The sequence below is a fragment of the Coenobita brevimanus genome, chromosome 60 (assembly GCF_032717465.1).
Source record: "Coenobita brevimanus isolate Jiangsu-jjx chromosome 60, ASM3271746v2, whole genome shotgun sequence".
In the NCBI taxonomy this organism is placed as follows: Eukaryota; Metazoa; Arthropoda; class Malacostraca; order Decapoda; family Coenobitidae; genus Coenobita; species Coenobita brevimanus.
This window is the reverse complement of record NC_137013.1, coordinates 33,699,904-33,721,290: the sequence shown is the minus strand read 5'-3', so window position 1 is coordinate 33,721,290 and position 21,387 is coordinate 33,699,904. Positions and strand designations below refer to the sequence as shown.

The following is a 21,387-nucleotide window of genomic DNA, read 5'->3' as shown; positions in this document are numbered from 1 at the left end:
TAATCGGTAAGGGTTTGGTGAAGATAGTATCATAATATAATAAATTGTGCATTCGCGAAAGTCTTAAGAGGTTTGTCATTATGCTGTGTTTCCACATAACTGACGAATTGCTAACTCCATATTCATGCCTGGGAATAAACTATTTTCCTGTATCAAATATAACCTGCCAAGGACTAGCCAGGTTCACAGCTGTAACTGACATAGATATTATGGTAAGCCTATATATTACATGTTTTAATATAATGTTATGTTACAGCGCATTGTTATTACAGTTAGTACGGTAAATGTGTCTGCTCAGATAATTGTTATGCCAGAACCTAAGTACCAGTGAGCAGTTACAGCCTCTTTGTATCACTTTTTTAGACGTAAAGTTGCCGTACAGAGTATTCCTTTCCTCCGTATAATGTTTCTGGCTGATTCCCAGTGCTATAATGATTATACGTTCTTCTGCACTGGTCAAACAGTTTTTGGTGGTAGGTGGTGGCCACCATCATCCACTCGCGCGATGTAATGCAGCCAAATTATTCTTCAGGTGATCTACACTGAATGACAAGCCCATTTTTTTTTTTTTTTTTTATACAACGCTGGGTGACAACCATATAGCCAAGTAACTGGGTGATGTGGAGCCTTCGCTGGTGCTGTTATCTTGGATACGACTAGACGCAAATGCGGCCTTATTGGGCCGCTTTGCAGTTGTCCAAATTAGAGCTGTGTCTGAATTATGCTTCGCTTTGGAGCAAGTGCTTTGTGGCCCACCTGCCCACATGAAAGCTGTTTCTTGGCAGCTACGACCATCATCACCACAGCCATCACCATCATCATCACAGCTACCATCACCACCACAGCTGTCACCACCACCACCGTCACCATCGTCACAGCTACCATCAGCACCAGCACCACCATCATCGTCATCACAGCTACCATCAACACCACCACCACCACCATCATCATCACATCTACCATCATTATCACAGCAACCACCACGACCATCATCATCATCATCATCATCATCATCACACATCCACCACCACCACCACCACCACCATCACATCTACCATCATTATCACAATGTCACAGCTACCACCACCACGACTATCATCATCATCATCAATACATGTCCACCACTACCACCACAGCTATCACCACCATGACTATCATCATAGCCACTACCACCACCATAACAGCTACCACTACTGTCATCATCCCAGCTACCATCACCACCACCCTCATTTTCTGGTAAATAAATTTGTCTGTTCTTGGCATCAGTGAAGTAATAGACATTGAACTGTAGATGTACAGTCTCTCTCTCTCTCTCTCTCTCTCTCTCTCTCTCTCTCTCTCTCTCTCATTCCTCCCAGCACCTTTCCTACTTCATTCATTCTAAACTTCACTTCTACATCTACTCTTCCACCCACAGCAACATATGATCCTAAGTACTTCCTCAAGCAACTGCATGTATTTTAGCCTATATATATATATATATATATATATATATATATATATATATATATGAATTTTGATGAAACTTGATAAGATGGTTGGCACTGGATCCAAGATGGGCCAGATTCACATTGATGACTGACATTTTCTGAATGGGTGTTTTGGGCCTGATAATTGTCTCCACACTTGGAAGAAGCAGTGGGGCATTTCAGTAAAGTTTCATGTGTCTTTGGAGAGAGAAAGAGAGAGAGAGAGAGGCGTATTCCCGTGGGATGACCCTTAGCTCCTCTTCCTTAGCTATTTATTTTTACAGATTACACTCTTAGGTCATTTAGTCGACTCGGGTACCTACGTATCATACTTGAGAACATTACCTTGCCATATAAGGATATAAAGTTGTAAAGACAGGTGGTTGTGAGATTCCGTAGCCGACGAAAATCTGTGTGTGTGTGTGTGTGTGTGTGTGTGTGTGTGTGTGTTTTAATGCCTACTTCCCGGCAATGCCCCAAGTTAATCCAGAGTGTGTGGCATATGGCATAAATCACGCCAGCCCATTCTAGCAATTACCAGTTTAGTCAGTGCAGGTCACAGTCGGAGGTTAGAATATATAACCGTGCACTGTGGATGTGACACCCGGCTGCCCATGTGACTCTGGGTACAAGTTATTAGGGTGTTGGTGTGCTTGTACAGTGGAGTTGGGAATGGTTTAGGAAGGACCCCAGACTCGTAAAGCAACATTGAACTAGAGTAATGTGTTTGTCTGCCCTGCCTTTGGATTATACTGTTTGTAGTTTCTGGTCATATAAAAATTTTTTCAGATCACAGTATAAGGAGGATGATGGCCATGTCAAGAGTTTTGCACGCTGTTTCAGTGTGATTTTTCATACCAGACTGACCTTTTCTTTCTTTCTCCCTTTTTGCCATCAGTGCGCTTATACGTTTATAATATTTATATGTATATAAATAAACAAATACGTAGATAGATAGATAGATGATCAAGGATTTCCAACTAGGGTTACACAATCCCAAATGGGGTAATTTTGTGTGCTCGATGTTACGGTGAAAAATAGTAGGCCCTCCATCATTATCACTACCATATTATACCTTATTCACACAGTAGATATACCTGGAGGCAGTGATGTTTCAGTTCTGTGGGGCCTAACTCAGAAGGTGAAGGAGATTCCAAATACTAGGCACCATAGCTGACAACAATTTCTGGGCGGTGGGGTTGCTGGATCCTTATGTCAATACACAGAAGTGGGGGATTCCGTTCTATATATAAGCCAGCAATGGCTTTCCATGAGTTAGCCATTAATTATGGAAAATCTGGGCGTGTGGGGTGATGTGTCAGAGAGGGTGTGGAAAATGGGGCAGTAGGCAGAAATAGGTCGGATTTCCTTAACATAAGTGAAAGAAGGCAGCGATGGTAAGTAGTTTTACCGCAGTTTTGAGAACCCAACAAACAAAATTTTATACAGCATTCACCTCTCTGCTTACATATATATATATATATATATATATATATATATATATATATATATATATATATATATATATGTGTGTGTGTGTTATCATCATCATCATCATCCAGACCTCCTATCCCACCCTAGGGCAGGGTGAGGAGTAGCAACATCCAGACAGCCTAAGTTGCCCAGTCCAGTGGGCCACACTTCCATTTACTCATCATTCAAGCCCCTGTATTCCTGGCTCTATCAGACACACCAAAAACATCTCCACATTCCGTAGCTTCACATAAACATATCCGATTGAGTCAATCAGGATGCTGTCACGTTAAAAAGGGGTGCCAAATCCCCAATCATACACATCTTCTCACAACATTCATCCAGCCAACTCAGTCTCATGTCAGTTCCCTAGCCTTACAGACTTCCATACCTCTCTTTCTCACAGTCATCCACCATATCCCTCCACCTACTCCTTGGCCTACCTCACCTCCTTCCTCCTTCAAATTCACTCAGATATACCTTTTTCATCACTCTGTTGTTATCCATTCTCTCCACACGATCATACCATCTCAGCACACTCGCTTCGATTCTGGTGCCCACAGACTTCCTCACTCCGCATCTTTCACAAATCACATTATTTCGTATCCTGTCCACTCTCTGTACTCCACATACATTCCTCAGCAGTTCCATCTCCACTGCCATCACTCCTGGCATTTCATTTTCATGCCACACCATAATCTTACATCCATATGTTAAAGTTGGCACTAACACTCCTTCGCGTATGCCTAGCGTAGCTTAAATACTCAAGCCTTTGTTTCTTATCAGGGCCCTCATAGCACCAACTACTTTCCTTCCTTGTGTCACTACTTTCCACTTGTTTTGCACATTTTCTTTTTTTCTTTTTCACCACTCTGTTGTTATCCATTCTCTCCACATGACCATACCATCTCATTACACACTCTTCGATTCTGGTGTCCACAGACTTCCTCACTCTGCATCTTTCATGAATCACATTATTTGTATCCTATCCACTCTGTACTCCACATACATTCCTCAGCAGTCCCATCTCCACTGCTCTCACTCTTGGCTTTTCATTTTCATGCCACACCATAGTCTCACATCCATGTGTTAAAGTTGGCTCTGAGCCGCTAACACTCCTTTATGTATGCCTCACGCAGCTGCGACACTCACGCCTCTGTTTCTTATCAAGGCCTTCATCACACCAGCTACTTTTCTTCCTTATGTCACTCTACTTTCCACTTCTTTTGTATATATTCCCCACTTTTCTATCACTGTACCCAGGTATTTGAACTCTCAGCAGTTCCAGCCTCTCTCCATTCACTGTAACATCACACTGGGAGTCACCTTCTCTCTCGATTCCTATCACTTTACTCTTCTCTACATATATTTCCTCTCAAGGCACAGCGCTCACAGACATCAGCAAAACTTTGTATAAGTCTACCAAGTTCTTGTCCAGTATTTTCAAGTAGCACTGCATTATCAGCATACAACAAATTTGAGATAGTCCATCCATCATCATTCATTACAAACGCCATCCCTCTCTCCATTACTCATGATTTTACTTCGCTCCTCACCCCATCTGTATATATATTGAACAACCACGGGGACATCACACAACGTTGTCGTACACCCAGATTGATCATGAACCATTCACTTAGATGCCCATTTACCCTTACACATGCCTCACCACCATCATAGAAACTCTTGACATCACCTAGCAGCCTACCATCCACACCGTACATGTGCAAAACCCTCCAGTCTTTCTCTGGGTGCTTTGTCGTATGTTTTTTCCAGATTTTATAAATGCCATAAACACCTTATTGCCCTTATCAGAAGCCTATATATATATATATATATAAAATCTTATTTTCTAGCTAAGTAGTGCCACTTTTTCGCTGCTTTAAAAGTTTCATTTTGAGGTTACTGCATGCATATGCATATACTATATATAAGTACTGTATACGTAGATATATACAATTAGTTTAAGTGCACTGTAGGACCGGTTGCACCTGAGCTTTGAAAATAGCGATAAACTGGGGGTAGGTTTACATGACATTATTCGATGCTGAGAGACGCAAGACGGGCATGTATGGGTAGTAGAAACAGGTCACCTTAGAAATTCATATGGGATGAGTACATTGGACAGATAGACAAATAAATGATGAGATGAATGCCAAGTTGAAAAGCATATGGAGGTAGTTTGAACAGAATGATCCGCAAGGAACGTGTATTAAAGCAGGCTGGCTGCTGGGAGAAGGGCTAGACTGAGAACCAAGTGGAAGGGGAAATTAAAGCAGATGTGATATTATATGAGGGATGCTATGGGTGTTGATGCACATTCTATATCAACACACCAGAGAAGCAGTTCAGTGATACAGAAAAATAAATGAAAGTATCAGGAAGGTCAACAGTGTTCTTGAGATACCATTGGTTTGGTAATAGAAGCATCATTAATTCGCCCATGTAGTTTCTTTTTCTGTGTTTGTCATTCCAGTTTATCATCTTAAACAGGCATTAGTTCCTGACACAGCTTCTGTATTCTCCAGATTTTTGCGAAAGAATGATTCATAAATGAGAACTCTACTTCTGATTGGTTAAAACACCAATACATCAGAACCAACACATTTCAGTATAGATAGAGATAATATGCTATAATTCCAGTTTAGATCATTGAGCAAGTTGCCTCTGATGATGGTGGAAAATGTGGCTGTACATTGGCTATACTTCATGTGCACTGTGTATGCGTGTGTCGTCTTGTTAACCCCTTAAACGCGGATCGTCTCGTTTGCGACGCTCGGCAAAAAGGACATAACGGCGGATCGTCGCATTTGCGATTCTAGTAAATTTTGAATAACCGTGGGCAAGCAGGCTCCATCTGGTATTGTCTATCAGTACCACCACCCTCTAGCTACAACTAGCATACTTTACCTTTGTACTACTGACCTCAGTTGTTGCCAAGTATCGCGTTTTCCCCCCGTTCCCCCCCCACCACGTTTATGCTAATAGGAAACGCTTGTTTCCCCAGTTGTAACACTAGCTTTTTTTCTCACGGTTTGCCCCTGTTTAGCGTCAGTTTACTGCAGGCTTTCAGAGTGACATTATGGCGAGTTCTAGCTCTTCCCAGTCAGTGCAAGCGGCCGACAGGAACGAGAATAAAGTGGCGGGCGTAAGGCAGAATAAAAAGCGCGCCGTGGTGATCTTTTGGGAAATAATATGATTGAAAATAATGTAGTATACATGTTTCTAGCTGTGAAAATGGAAATGTTTGTTGAGTGACGGGAAGACCACCGCCACGGTGCATGTCGGCCGTACGCTCCGTTGATTTTAGCCTTGTTTTCAGTGCTTATTGTACAAATACGGATTCCAAACTACCTTTAAGTTGTAGTATAAAGTTTACTGTGACAGAATGAGGCTGTGGTAGAGGGGAAACCGGGTTGCTGGAGGTGTGAAAGTGAAGATTTGGTTACCCAACTTTGCAAGTTTCCACAAGTCCTTGGGTAGTCCACGAAGGCTCAACACCTGTCTCTGGAGAAAGCTGAATGTAAGTACTATCTGCCATACCAAGTATAATGTTCTAGGGTTAATCTCTGATTTTTGGCTAATATTTTCCTACAGGTACTCAGACCGCAATACAACCCCGCCACTCGGGGGGGATCGACTGTACACGGCCGCATTTAAGGGGTTAAGAAGACCCCGTCCAGCCAAATTCTGTAGAGAAGGGAAATAGGCCTACATGTCCCATATATATAGAGCACTAATATCTGTTTTCATGAAAATGTCTTCCACTTTTGGCAAAGTACAGCCTAAAGGACTGACTGTACTAGGCTGTGGATATTATCTCCTCAACGGAGTAGGAAAGATTAGCATCTAATATTTTTCCCCTTGGTAACTTAGACCTTTTCCTCTCGGCAGGTACGACTACGAGGTGCTGATGCGCAACTCAACCTTCTGCCTGGTACCGCGTGGCCGCCGCTTGGGCTCCTTCCGCTTCCTTGAGGTGCTCCAGGCTGGCTGCATCCCCGTCCTGCTGGCCAATGGCTGGGAGCTGCCCTTCAGCGAGGTCATCGACTGGACTACAACAACCATATATGCTGACGAGAGACTACTGCTACAGGTACATTAGCTTTAGGAATGATAGTGTCGATGTAACCCCTTAAATCCGTTGAGGCGTGTTTTTTTTTTTTTTTTTTTTTTTTTTTTTTTCCAGATGTATGTTTTGAACATGAGAGTTTAGAGATAGCCTTCATTAACCCCTTCAGTGTGTTACCACAGATTTCATAAGTCGATTATCATTGTTTGGTGGCAGCAAGAATACAGAAATACATAATTGTAATGAAGGGACGAACTTGAATCCGATGATGACTGTTATTGGTTTTTGTTTTCAATCTCCTGACAATTTTATACAGCATTTCAGCATATGGAGGATATCTTTTAGTGAATGGGTAACAAGTGTAATTCTAACATCTCCATTTTGAATAAGGGTTCTCTGAAGTGATGATAATTGTCTAGAGAAATATAACAACAGATGTCCTCATGAAACACATAAGTGTGGATGTTTATGTCTTTGAGGTGCTGGGCTTGAGTGCTGTCCATTTAATTGGGCAGACTCTCTCTAGGTCTCCCTCTCTCAGGTTTTTCTTACTGTCTGGTCAGATGGGTGGTGATGATGATGATAGGAGGAGGAGGAGGAGGAGAATGAGGTTGATATACAGTAAATCCTGGACATCAGTAGCCTCTTTAGTTCTTTTTCGTTATGAAGTTCATAGTAAGATGCAGAATTGCGTATTAGAGTTTGATTACTTCCAGTGAAACCTATTTTCTATTTTCCCTACCATTATTTACAGTACCAGTTGCACTGAAAAAGCTGTGATATTTTCAAACAACCCAGACTGTAAACAAGGACTGCTTAAAATTTTTTTTTTTTTTTTTTTTTTTTTTTTTTTTTTTTTTTACTGTAGCCTTGACAGAAGGACCAAAGTATCTTTGCTGTATTTGATAACAAGCCTACCATCTGTGGTGGGGACTTTTTCATCAGTTGAATATCATTTGGCCAGTGGTGGATCAAGATAGGTGAGCATGAACCTGATTTTTTTTTCCCTTGTGGAATTACATCAACACTAAATGCAAATTAATCAAGAGAAAATTGGAATTTGCAGTGGTAACTCAACACCAGATAAGAGATGGTAGTTAGGTTTTAACCATATGCCTGTCTCCGACTCCACCCCCTACTGGTCTATTCCCCCTCCTCCCCTTTTTCCTATTTTCCCCCACAGACCTGCTCCTGCATGGACCAGCATGCCGTCATGGAGCTGTTTTACCAAGTGGACCTATTTACCCCTTGTACCTGTTTTCCCCTTGGACTTATTTTTTCCATGGGCCAGTTTTTTCCCCTTGGACTTATTTTTTCCATGGGCCAGTTTTTTCCCCATGGACCTGTTTTCCCCTTGGACTTATTTTTTCCATGGGCCAGTTTTTTCCCCAAGGACCTGTTATCCCCTTGACCATTCTCCTTTTAGACATACGTACACTATGGGCTTATTTTCCATCATGGAGTTTTTCTGATGGATTTGTTTTACCCCATGGACCTGTACTTATCACTGACGTATTTTGCCTCATGGACCTCTTCCTCTCATGGAAGTATTTTCACCCTATGAACCAGTTTCCCAATGGACCTACCTTCCCCTTTGGACCTGATTTACCTGTGAACATCATTTCCATCATAGACATACAGTAGGCTCGCACAGTGCGTGTCATCACAGTTCGCGATTCGCATTGTGCGCGAGTGACCAAAAATCATAACCAAAAACCTTGAATGCGCGAGTTTATTTCACAGAACGCGAGGTAGAGGCAAGGACTGGATCAAAAATGCCATTTTTTGTTAGTACGCTACCATCCCTCACACAACGCATCACGTGTCGTCATGTTTATGCGCAGAAATTCCTGGGCATTCTACTGCGCGCTTGGGATACAAGACAGCGGGCGCGCCATAACAGTCCTGGCTCGTGCACAGTGCGGATCTGCTCTCTACAGCTAACCTGTCGTGTACAACAAAGACCTCGATGAGGCATCTGCTCCCGTTCCATCTCCTCCAGCAGCTGTATCCCAACCCGCCACAGGTGCCATGACTGTTGAGGCATTTTGGCGCCATTTTACAGTGAAGGACGCAGTTGAATTTCTCCTACAAGCCTGGCACCAGATTACACCTGCAACGGTGAACCATGCGTGGTGAATGCTCGTTCCTCACTTATGCACGACCCAGGAGACGGCCATTCAATCACTGGCCGAGGCTGAGGCAGCGACACTGACAGCAGCACAAGCTGTACCAGGTTTCGAGGATGTTACATTGGCGGACATATGAGAAGTGCATGCTGCTAATGAGGAACAGCCTCCCGAGGAAGTGTTGCAACGGATAGACGAGGCTGACGCAGAGCCTGATGCCAGGCAGAGTCAAGTTGAGCAGCCTGTTATGATGGAGGGCAGGACTGAGCTGTGTATGTCAAGAATAAGCAAGATCCTTGCTGCCGTGGATAAGCTCAAGGAGAGGTAAAGGAACAGGAAGTGAGCAGCCTAAGAACGGAGGAAGTTCTTGTTGGTATCGACAAACTCTTCAGTTTCTACACAGACAAGAAGTAAACAGAAGAAGACAGACGCTCATAACAAGTTACACACAGCGGGCTCAAGTTAGTGAAATTGAAGAACCACCTACACCGTCTGCTCCTGCTCCTGTTGATGAAGAGGATGCAATGTCAGAAGTGTGAGCATTGGACTTCGAGGAGTTTATGGCCAAAGTGAGTGACTTTGAGGCTCCTGGGGAAGGTTTTCAAGAGGGGTCTGTGGAGGGAAGTGTTGGTGCAGTGGGAGGTGTGGCAGGGGGTGTGGCGCCGTAAGTGTTGCCGCGCTTCGGAACCTATATTACTGTATTTAAGTCCATCAGGCCTGTTGTCGACTGTTGTTAAGGTGACCACTCATATTTTTGTTATTGTAGCTATATCTGTAGTTGACCTTTATTATGTCACTGAGGGCCAAGAAATGTCCAGGTATGAGGGGGTACCGTCCAAATGTAATTTTTCCCATAAGATTATATATTCACAGTGCGTGAGGTCGTGGTTCGCCCAATCTCTCACGCACTATGCAAGTCTACTGTATTTCCCCTCGGAACCTACCTGTATTTTTACCATGGACCTATTATCTCTTATGGACCTACTACCTTCATAGGCATATTATCCTTTGACATTTTTTCCCTCTAGACATGTTCCTACACTGGCCCATTTCCTCCAGGGTCTTGTTCTCCAGTGTACCTTTATTCATTCATGGACCTATTTCTACTATAGACCTACAGTATTTTCACAGCACCCAAATCCATCAGTCAACCCCCCCACACACACACACCGAGAGAAAGCAGATGCACGTCACCACCGCTCTATACCTGGCCAACTTGGCCAGCGGCATTACCTAAATATCTTTATATGAGTCAAGCTTAGTACAAGGTTGGACTAAATGATGTTCTAATATAAAAAAGAAGAAGTTTTTAGTAAGACTTGGTCTAACAGAAAAGTAAACAAACCAGCGGCGCAAGAATGCGCACAATCAGCTGATCGTTGTTTAGTCTACAATCTGCCCCAGGGAATGTAAGTACTATATGCAGTTTTAGTACTGCAAAATGACCAGTAAAGCAAATTTGGAAAAGAAAAGGGATAAAGTTAGAAAGCAGGATGATGATTTCCTACCAAGAACTGGTTGAAATGGAGACTCACAATAAACTGGTGGAAAGAGTACACAGGTTAGAGACGGCTTTTCAAAATGAGATTGATGAAATTAAGAAACAGATGCACTTGCAAAAGGAAGAAATAGAAAAATTAGGATAGGAAGTCAACAAGAAAGACATAACCATAGATGAGCTAACAGTTGAAGTGAGTACACTTAGGAGGAAAATTAGTGAAATGGCAAGTACAGTAGTCAACAACGAGAGTACTGTATTATGGAAGAATTCAAAAATGATACAGTGACAATTAGGCAAGTAAGCAGTCTGATAGACCAGAGCAGTGATACTGAGAAGATAACATAGGTGAATGAAGCTGTGCAAAGCTACAAAAATGATGTGGAAACCACCTATGCTGAAATAGTGAAAGTAAAGAAAGACTTGGAAACAAGGGTGGAGGTAAAAAGCATTAAAAAGGAAGTGAAAACAATAATCCAAAACAATCCTAAGTTAGTCAGAGACTCAGTAGATATTAACAAATCTATCGTAATCACTGGTATAGAAGAGGAAGAAGTAAAAAACAAGATCTCAAGAGACAAAAAGGAGATGGCACATGTAATGAGCATATTGAAAGAAATATCAGAGGAAATCTGTAGTGAAGACATAGAGGAACACAAAAGGTTAGGGAAATATGAGAAAAGCAAGTCAAGACCCCTAAAGGTAACCTTCCAGAGTGTAAACACCGTGGAGGAGATACTAAAAAATGCAAAGAATCTTATGGAAAAAGAGGAATTAAAAAATGTATGGATAAAAAGATGCCTAACACAAGAGGAACTGGAATTACTGAAAGAGAAGAGGGAGGAAGCAAAAACAAAAAATGAGGGAAGATCAGAGGAGGAGAAGAATACATTGTTTTACAAAGTAATTAGATTGCAGGTACGAAAGTGGTACATAAACAGGAGGGAATAAAAAGGAGGAAGGTAGTAGAACCAAATCATGGCAAGTATATAAACAAGATGATTAAGTTGATGTACTCAAATGTGGATGGAATGGTATCTAAATTATTAGAGATGAATTATTATGTCAGAGAAAATGAACCACATATAATATGCCTAACTGAAACAAAATTAACACAAAGGATATCAAATGACATCCTAAACTTAGAGGAATATAATATATGGAGAAGAGATAGGAACTTAAAAAATGGAGGAGGAATTATAATATTAACTAAGAAAAATCTAAAAGTCAAAGAAATAGAATTAGATATACCATCACAAGTAGAACTGATTGCAGTAGAGATAAATACATCTGAAGGGAAAGTAATTGTAGCCAATTTGTACATGCCACCCAGATCTAACACATGGGAAAGAGACGAATATGAGGAACTGGCGGAGAGTACAATTCAGAGTTTAAGAGCATTAGTACATAAAATGGAAGAGAAATCGAAAAGAATTATACTAACTGGAGATTTTGATACAAATATAAATTGGAATACTCTAGATATAATAAGCCAAGAAAGCTGTTGGGACCAAAAGCTCCTGGATCTTGTGCAAGAGTTTTTCCTAATGCAATATGTAAGGGAAAGCACCAGAAAAAGAGGACTTGATGTGCCCTCAATGCTAGATCTCATATTTACTAGGCAAGAAAACAATATTGACAATTTAATATATCACCCTCCATTCGGCAAAAGTGACCATGCAGTACTAAATTGCAATTTCAGGATTGCATATGACATAGATAACAGCAATGAAAGTTACAAAAAGAGCCTAAACTATAAAAAGGGAAAGTATCATGACCTAAAGAAGTCTATCTATCTATCTATCTATTGTCAGACGCCATAATCCCGTACGGAGTGGCCATTTGACTCTGAGTTATTTGTTTTACAGGGAGGGGCACTAACCCTCCACCAACCCACTTGACACGTAGGGAGCACATACGGTTTGGTTATATGGTTACCACCCAGCATTGTAAATGGTTTCTTGGCTTACAGGAAACCATTTGGCTTGTCACTCAATGCAAAGCCATCTGTAACGGCAAGAAAAGTACTTCTTAGAAATTGCTTGGGAAAATGAGCTTAGAGGACAAGATTTAAATGCTATGTATGAAAAATTCTGTGAACTTTATGAAATAGGAGTCCAGAAGTACATCCCACAGCACAAAGAAACAGAAAAGAAAATAAAGAAATGGTTCAATACAGAATGTAAAAAATCAAAAGAAAAAAGAGATTTGTTGTGGAATAGATACAGAAGACAATAGTGAAAGAGCATATAATAATTAAAAACAGGCAAGAAACTATTATACAAGAATAAGGAGGGAAGTCCAGAAACAGTTTGAGGAGGATATTACAAATAAAAGTAGTGATCAACCAAAGCTATTTTACTGCTACATCAGAAGCAAAACTAAAGTAAAAGATCAAATACAATCCATTACGGACGATGGAATCACCTATACACAAGAGAAGGATATTTGTGAAGCACTAAACAAGAATTTCCAATCAGTTTTTAAAGAGGAAAAAAAAAATTGAAAGGGATTATGTGGAACAAGCATGCCCACACATACTACCAGATATACAAACATCAGAAAAAGAAATACAGGAGGAGCTAAGTAAATTAGACAAAGGAAAAGCACATGGTCCTGATGAAATTTCATGTTGGGTTCTACGTGAATGTGCAAAGGAGTTAAGTAAACCATTATTTTTAATTTTCAAGAAATCCTTGAGTCAAGGTAAACTACCTGATATTTGGAAGAAAGCAAACATTGTTCCCTTATTCAAGAAAGGGAATAGACAAAATCCACGTAACTACCAACCAGTATCACTAACCAGTGTTGTAAGCAAGGTATTAGAAAAGCTTATAAGAAAAGCTTGGGTAAATCACTTAGAAGAACACAGTATGATAACAGAAAGACAGTTTGGTTTCAGAAAAGGAAAATCTTGTGTTACTAATCTGTTGAGCTACTATGACAGAGTAACAGACACATTACAGGAAAGAGGAGGATGAGTGGACAGTATCTATTTAGATTTCAAGAAAGCATTTGACACAGTACCACACCAAAGACTTTTATGGAAACTGTACCATCAAGGAGGAATTTGAGGCAATCTGTATTGTTGGATGCAAGATTTTCTTATGAAAAGGAAAATGAGAACAGTACTAAGGGGAAATTACTCATCATGGAAAGAAGTGACTAGTGGAGTACCACAGGGCTCAGTGCTGGCACCAATCATGTTTTTAGTGTATATAAATGATATAGACAGAAACACTGGAAATGAAAGTTATCTAAATATGTTTGCAGATGATGCAAAAATACAAAGGAGAATTACTAACACAGACTCTTGTAAAGAGCTACAAGAAGAATTAAATAAACTTCATGAATGGAGTAATACATGACAAATGGAATTCAATGTGGACAAGTGTCATGTAATCAAGTTTGGTAAAAGTGGAAAAAGACCTGATTGGGATTATACATTAGGAAATAAAACCCTACACACATCAGAAAGAGAGAAGGACCTAGGTGTGATTGTCAATATCAGACTGTCTTCGGCTGACCACATCAGTGAGAAGGTACGTAACATGTATACACTGCTTGCCAATATGAGAATAGTGTTTACATACATAAATGAAGACATGGTAAGAAAGATAATAACATCATTCATCAGACCAACCCTGGAGTATGCATCAGTAGTCTGGAGTCCCCATCTCAAAAAACACATAGACAAGATTGAAAAAGTTCAAAGGGCCACTACAAGATGGGTACCAAGCTTAAGGGATCTAAGCTACGAAGAAAGACTAAATAAACTGAATCTACCAACATTACAGGAGAGAAGGAAAAGAGGTGACATGATTATGCTATATAAATGCATATCAGGGAAGGAGAAAATAGACATTAATGATTACTTAGCGTATGGGGAAGCATCAGCAAGAGGACACTGCAAAAAACTGCATAAAAAGAGAGGCGATAAAGACGTAAGGAAATTTAGTTTCCCAAATAGAACAATTGATCAGTGGAATGCACTACCGAATGAAATAGTGTGTGCCAAAACAATTCACAAATTTAAGGATATGTACGATAAATATGGTTTAAGACACGGGACAGTACGAGCTTGACTCATTCCTGTAAAGATACAATTAGGTAAGAACACACACACACACACACACACACACACACACACACACACACAAATAATGAACAAATGTTTCCAATCAGTTTTCACAAATGAAAAGGAGTTTGTGGAAAGAGTGGGAGTGACTAGAAATGTAGTGATAAAAGATATAAAAGTGGAAGTACAGGAAGTGTATAAATTACTGGAAACTCAAGATGTAAGGAAAGCCCCAGGACAAGATGGAATCTCTAATTGGGTACTGAAGGAATGCAGAAAATAACTGGCAGATAAAATTCACAGTTTAATTGTGTGTTCTTTGGAAGAGGGGAAAGTGCCTCAAGAATGGAAGAGGGCAAATGTGGTACCAGTTTATAAGGGAGGAAACAGGGAAGAACCCCTGATTTATAGACCAGTGTCCCTAACCAGCATGGTCGCAAAATTGTGTGAAAGAATTCTGAAAGAGAGATGGATAAAATATCTGGAAGAGATGAATATCTTGGCTGATAGTCAGTTTGGATTTAGAAGTGGAAGGTCATGTGTTTCCAACTTGTTGAGTTTTTACTCAAAAGCGATTGACTTGCTACAGGAGAGAGATGGTTGGGTGGATTGTGTGTATTTGGATTTGGAGAAGACCTTCGACAAGGTACCTCATAGGAGACTAATGTGGAAACTAGAGCATATAGGAAGACTGAGGGGGAACCCCCTGGAATGGATGAGAGACTTTTTGAGAGACACAAATGAGAAAGTAATAAAGGATAGGATGTCTGGATGGAGGAAAGTAACAAGTGGAGTCCCACAGGGCTCGGTATTGGTGCCAGTAATGTTCCTGATTTATGTAAATGATATGGTAGATGGAGTGAACAGCTATGCAAGTCTGTTTACTGATGATGCAAAGATCTTGAGGAAGGTAGAGGTTGAGGAGGATTGTAAAATGCTGCAGGAGTATCTGAATAGGATACACGATTGGAGCTGGATGTGGGAAATGAAATTTAATGCAAAGAAATGTAAAATATTGGAAATGGGTAAAAGTACCAAGAGGCCATCATTGAATTATTTGATGGCTAATGAACCAATCACAAAAGCGAGAGAAGAGAAAGATTTGGGAGTGCTGGTCCAGGGCAGTTTGTCACCTGAATAACACATTAACAGGGCAGTTAGAGAGACGTATAAACTCCTGACTAATATAAGAGTAGCCTTTCATTATATGGATGAGGAGATGATGAAAAAATTAATAGTGGCCATGATTCGCCCCAGGTTAGAATATGCAGCAGTAGTGTTGTCCCCACGCAAAAATAAAAATAAAAACAAGATTGAGAGAATACAAAGAACAGCAACCAAAATGGTCCCCAGTCTGGCAGATCTGTTGTACAGAGAGAGGCTGGAAAAGCTGGATTTGCCTTCCTTAGAAGAAAGGAGAAAGAGAGGAACATGATTGCAGTGTTCAGCACCATGGTGGGAGTAGATAAAAAATTGACAAAGAAGATAAGAGAGTAACAAGAGGACATGGAATGAAACTGAAGAAGTCAAGCTGCTTGAAGGATATCAAGAATTATAGTTTTCCTTATAGATGTATACAGTAGACCTGTGGAATAGCCTGGACAAAGAGATCGTCCAGTCTAAAAACTTAAACGAGTTTAAAGCTAAATTTGACTTATTGAGAAACAGAGACGGGACCCCACGAGCGTAGCTCATTTCCTGTATATCACAATTAGGTAAATACACACACACACACACACACACACACATAGAGGCACTATAGATTTAACCTATACTGTACTATTTAATCTGCTATGACTGTGTTCAGGGGGTGAGGGGAAATTTGCTAAGTCATAATGCGACTACTGAGACTGGTTACACTGGGTGAGTTGGGTAGGTAACTAGGTATGTATGTTGGTGGGTGGGTGGGTAGATGGGGGGAAAGTAGGTCCATAGGGTTTTTGGAATAAATCCAGCTGGGATAATATGTCCATGGAGAATAAGTCCTTGGAGGAAAAAGGTCCAAGTGAACCCATAGGTCCAATGGTTAAAAACAGATTCATGGGTGAAATAGGTACAAGGATGAATATGGGTCCATATGGGGATTTGATGTTTCCCCATAGGAAGAAGAATGGTCCATGAGGTAAAATTGGTCCACAGGAGAAAGTACATCTGTGATGGAAAATAGGGCTATGGAAGTAAAGTAGGCCCATGGGTATTATAGGCCTGTAGGGAAAATTTTTCATAGGAAAAAATTGGTCATTTAGTAAAGTAGATCATGGAAAAAGATAGATATATGGATAAAATTGGTTCATGGGGCAAAAGACAGGCCTATGGGGAAAATAGGTCCATGGAGGACTTTAGGCCCCTTGGGGAAAATGAATCCATGGGGAAACTTTGGTCAGTGCAGGAACAGGTCTCAGTGGAAAAACAGATGAGTTGGGGGTTGACCCCTAGGGAATGTACTGGGCTTTTTCTGTAGAGTATGAATTTCTCCAATGGTAAAATTAAGCCATTTTTGTTTACAATACAATTCTGTCTGTCAGTAGCCAGATGTCTTAATCTTGAAAGAGGTAGCAATGAACAGATAGCTTCCATGCTGCTCAGCGGTGAGTCCTTTCACTGAGGGCCAATGGAAAACCAAAGTTTGGTTAGGTTAGGTTAGGTGAGGTGGCGCTCAGTGGCCATCCATCCATCCATCATCCAGTCCTACTTTGCCCCATGAGTTGCGTAGGAACCCGGGACTAGGCAAGTTGGTACTGACATTTAAGATGAGAGTGACCAGCCTCACTCATCCCAGAGTGGCATTACATGAGCCGTAAACCCCAGCCACTCCTTGGGTATAAACCTTCACCTGCTCAATCCGATTGGAGCGCCATAATTACCCACTAAACCACCAGGTGCCAAAATTTGGTTTTATGGTTGCCACCCATCATAGTAAATGGTTTCCTGGTGTACATGAAACCATTTGGCTTGTCAGTCAGTGTAGAGTCACTCAAGGCAGAATGAAGAGGAAGGAATGAAGGAAGGAAAGACAGAAGAAGAGGGAGTGTAAAGTCACCCGTAGGCAGAAGGACGAGGAAAGAATGAAGGAAAGAAAGACAGAAGAGGATGGAAGGAAAGAAGGATGGAGGAGAGGAAAGGGCAGACACCCGAGAGCAGCACTGCATCAAGTGGATGGCTGGTGTGTGCTCCCACGTGGCCATCGATGAAAAGACTGAGAACCACTGAGGGCCACTTCATGGTGCACTGAGAGCCACTGGAAGAGCAAGATTAGGTTAGGCTAGGTTAGGTGAGGTGGCCTTTGGTGGCCCATGATGAAAAGACCGACCCCTGCCCAATCCTCTACATGCTGCTATCTCGCCATCTTCCATCACTCTCATTTAAATACTTCTCCACAGTATCCCTCCACTTCATCCTCATCCTCCCTTTCCATTTCATTCACATCAGTTTTTCACACTCTGTTCACTCATATGGCCACACCATGTCAGGATACTCCAAAAGCTTTCCAACACATCCACATCAACACCACAATTCTCTAGAACTTCCTTATTTCTCTGTATTGTTTTGTTAAGGATATGAATTTCTCCAGGAGTAATGTATTTTGAAAGAGTTTTTCCAGCAGTAAAATGAAATTGCTTTGGTTAGGATATAAATTTCTCCAGTGGTAAAATTTGTATTTTCCTCATTGCAGGTTCCTGAGATGGTGCGATCAGTCAATGCCTCTCAGATGTTGTATATGAGGCAGCAGACACAGGTCATCTGGAACCAGTACTTCTCATCAGTGCAAAAAATTGTGTTTGCCACACTTGAGGTACAGTAATAGTAACAGGCCTCAGACAGGGACGACATATTATAACGAATGATGCAACTCAGAAGGTGCATGCATTCGTATTTTCAGGTAGAGAGCCCACCGTCATACAGTTACTACTAGATTGGCCAGGACAAATTGTGCTAGACCCCTCTAGTGTATGTCATTAATTGGAAGGGATTAGGTTCAGGAGAGAGGTAGAGCATGGTGCTTTTGAATCATACCCACCCTTTTCAACAAATACTGAAAATTCAGCTATTATTCTTCCCTATAGCATCAAAATGCACCATTCTACTTTGTTTTTCAAGAGGAAGCATGCAGATCCCCTGCTCTTCCCCCAGCATGTGTAATAAGCATGTGGCTCACTCAGTCAGAATGTTTCAGAACCTCCCAGATTTTTTTCTAGATCCACCTCTGAGTAATGAAACAGTAACAACCAATCTCGTGATACAGGACAGTAAGACCTCACAGTAACGGACTGATTGGGGCCCAAGCCATTCAGAAAAAAGCAAAATTCCAATAAAAGTGATCCGGACTTCCCCTTGTTAACCCAAACTTTTTCCGATGTGTCAGACATTAGTCTGGATCCCACCAGTGATTTTTAAACTGTTTTCACTACCATTGCAGCACTGAACTGTACTATACATTATCTACAGTAATCAAATGGTATAAAATATATAATAATACTGTATTGTACACTGATGAACATGTCTTTTATTTACCTTATTGTGGTGAACATTGCTGAAGTGGTCAGGCAGTCCGGATAGCTTCTGGCTTTATCGGACTTTTTCCAGTATATAGGAAATTAGTCCAGTAGCTCCTCGATCCTGTTAAAAGGGAATTCCAGTCTATTTAAGTCCATTATATCGAGGTTTTACTGTACTGTACTTCCATAAGAGCATAGGAGCCCAGGCCTTTGCTGCCATAGTCCAGTACACTTAAGTGTAAATGTAAAGTAATGAAAAAGTAGCAGCCATTACCACATTACCCCTTTTCAAATCTTCCAGGTATAGGGTTTCATGGCTAGACTACTTTACTCCAGTACATTTAAGAGCAGATGACTGGCCTCCTTCCCTTGATGGTATTGCGTGATTGAAAAACCACCAGTCACCTCATGCAGATTGAACTCGTGTGGTAGCAATAATAAAACAGATTATACATCTACTGCCTTATTCATTTGTTAGGCCTGTGAGATGAAGCCCTGATTCTAGGGCTTGATGATGTGTAATTTAATGTCTGGTTAATTTCAATAAGCATACTGTTGATAGTTTTCCTTTTCATATTCATTTTCTTACTTTGTTTTTTGGACCCTGTTTCACCTCATCCTTAGGTGGAAAAAAGGTCAGAAAGGTAATGATTACAGTGATTCTCTTGCATTGTCTAGATAAGTCAGGAGAGCCATACTTCTGATTGCTGCAGTGTGTAGTAAAGTTTTTTTTTTTTTTTTCCAATTGTAATTTTTTTTTCATTACTCATTCTGAAGTTTGGTTAGGTTGACATACTGTAACATATGTACCCTGTATGAAGAAAATTTTAAATTTAATATACCTGTAATTTATTCTCATTTCATGTATATTTACACAATGCAAATTTAATCATTGTATTCTGTCCACTCTACGTTGGCCAGAAATTTCTCTTTCATGAATACTGAGCCATAACAAGAGATTATCATTAAGCTCTTATCCTAGTTATGTTGAATTGCTGTGGAAAGAATTTAGTCATTATTGTTGTATTCTGCCTTTGAATTATGAAAAAAAAAAAATGCAGAAGGATGAAAATGTCAATGAAGTTAGGTGGATGAACGATAGCATTGTGGCAAATCTCTACCCTAATTAATATTTACAGATTGTGGCAGACCGAGTACGTCGGCAGCGAGCACGACCACTCTCTGTATGGAACTCCACCCCAGGAGCTCTAGCAGTCAACTTGTCCTTCTCAGACTACCTTCCTCACTTCCCCTTCTATCTCACACCACTTGGTCTCTCTCCCTCACCAAGGTATGCTGCCACTATTATTTTATTTTACATATTCATAGATGCTGATGCACTGAGGTGTAACCCGCCCCTCCCCTCTTTTTACATCGAGAAAGAATCCAAAGCTGAGAGGTTGCAAATGTTCTTCCTAGAGAAAGGTGAACAAAAAGAAAATCCATTAAAGATCTGTTAATTTCAGGATGCTTGAACAAATTAGTTGGAGGCAAGGGAAACAACAGAATGAGGAAGAAAGTCTGGGAGTGGGTTAGTCACAAAGCTTGACAGACACAGGGTGACTGTGTGTAGTTAGATGGGTTCTGCACACCCACTATAATGGAGGAGGAATGCAAGCAGAGCTCAGAACAGTATGTGCTGTATGTACACATTTTAGTGGCCATCCCTCGTACACCTGACATGGATGGGCAATTTATTATTATATTTGTTCAGTTCATGTACAGTATTACAGGTCCTGAAGGGCACCTGATCCCCCTTGGACTATGGTGCACCACTTTGTCACAGTAGCAGTGACCTTCCACCATCCACTGCTTCATGCATGAGTTTAGACTAATGTGGGAGGTTTTTAGAATAAAAAGTGAGAGGTCTATCTATCTATCTATTGTCAGACGCCATAATCCTGTAAGGGGTGGCCATTTGACTTCGAGTTATTTGTTTTACGGGGAGGGGCACTAACCCTCCACCAACGCACTTGTTGACACATAGGGAGCACGTATGGTTTGGTTATATATATATGAGCATTGTAAATGGTTTCTTGGCTTACAGGAAACCATTTGGCATGCCACTCAATGTAAAGCCACCTGTAAAGGAAAGAAAAATATTAAGAAGTGACAGGAAAGATGGGAGAAATAGGAAGAGAGGAGAGCAGGCACAGATAAAGGCTAAGGAAG

The 21,387-nt window shown here is 40.9% G+C and overlaps 1 protein-coding gene across 1 annotated transcript in view; it reads left to right on the top strand.

The window, feature by feature from the left end:
* LOC145403356 (exostosin-1b-like) overlaps positions 1-21,387 on the top strand; it is a 135,126-nt gene that overhangs the window by 92,577 nt on the left and 21,162 nt on the right. Inside the window, exons 4-6 of the mRNA XM_080275144.1 lie at positions 6,837-7,038; positions 18,393-18,512; positions 20,355-20,506. Of these exons, the coding sequence (XP_080131270.1) occupies positions 6,837-7,038; positions 18,393-18,512; positions 20,355-20,506 (474 nt within the window). The remainder of the gene's footprint in view (positions 1-6,836; positions 7,039-18,392; positions 18,513-20,354; positions 20,507-21,387) is intronic.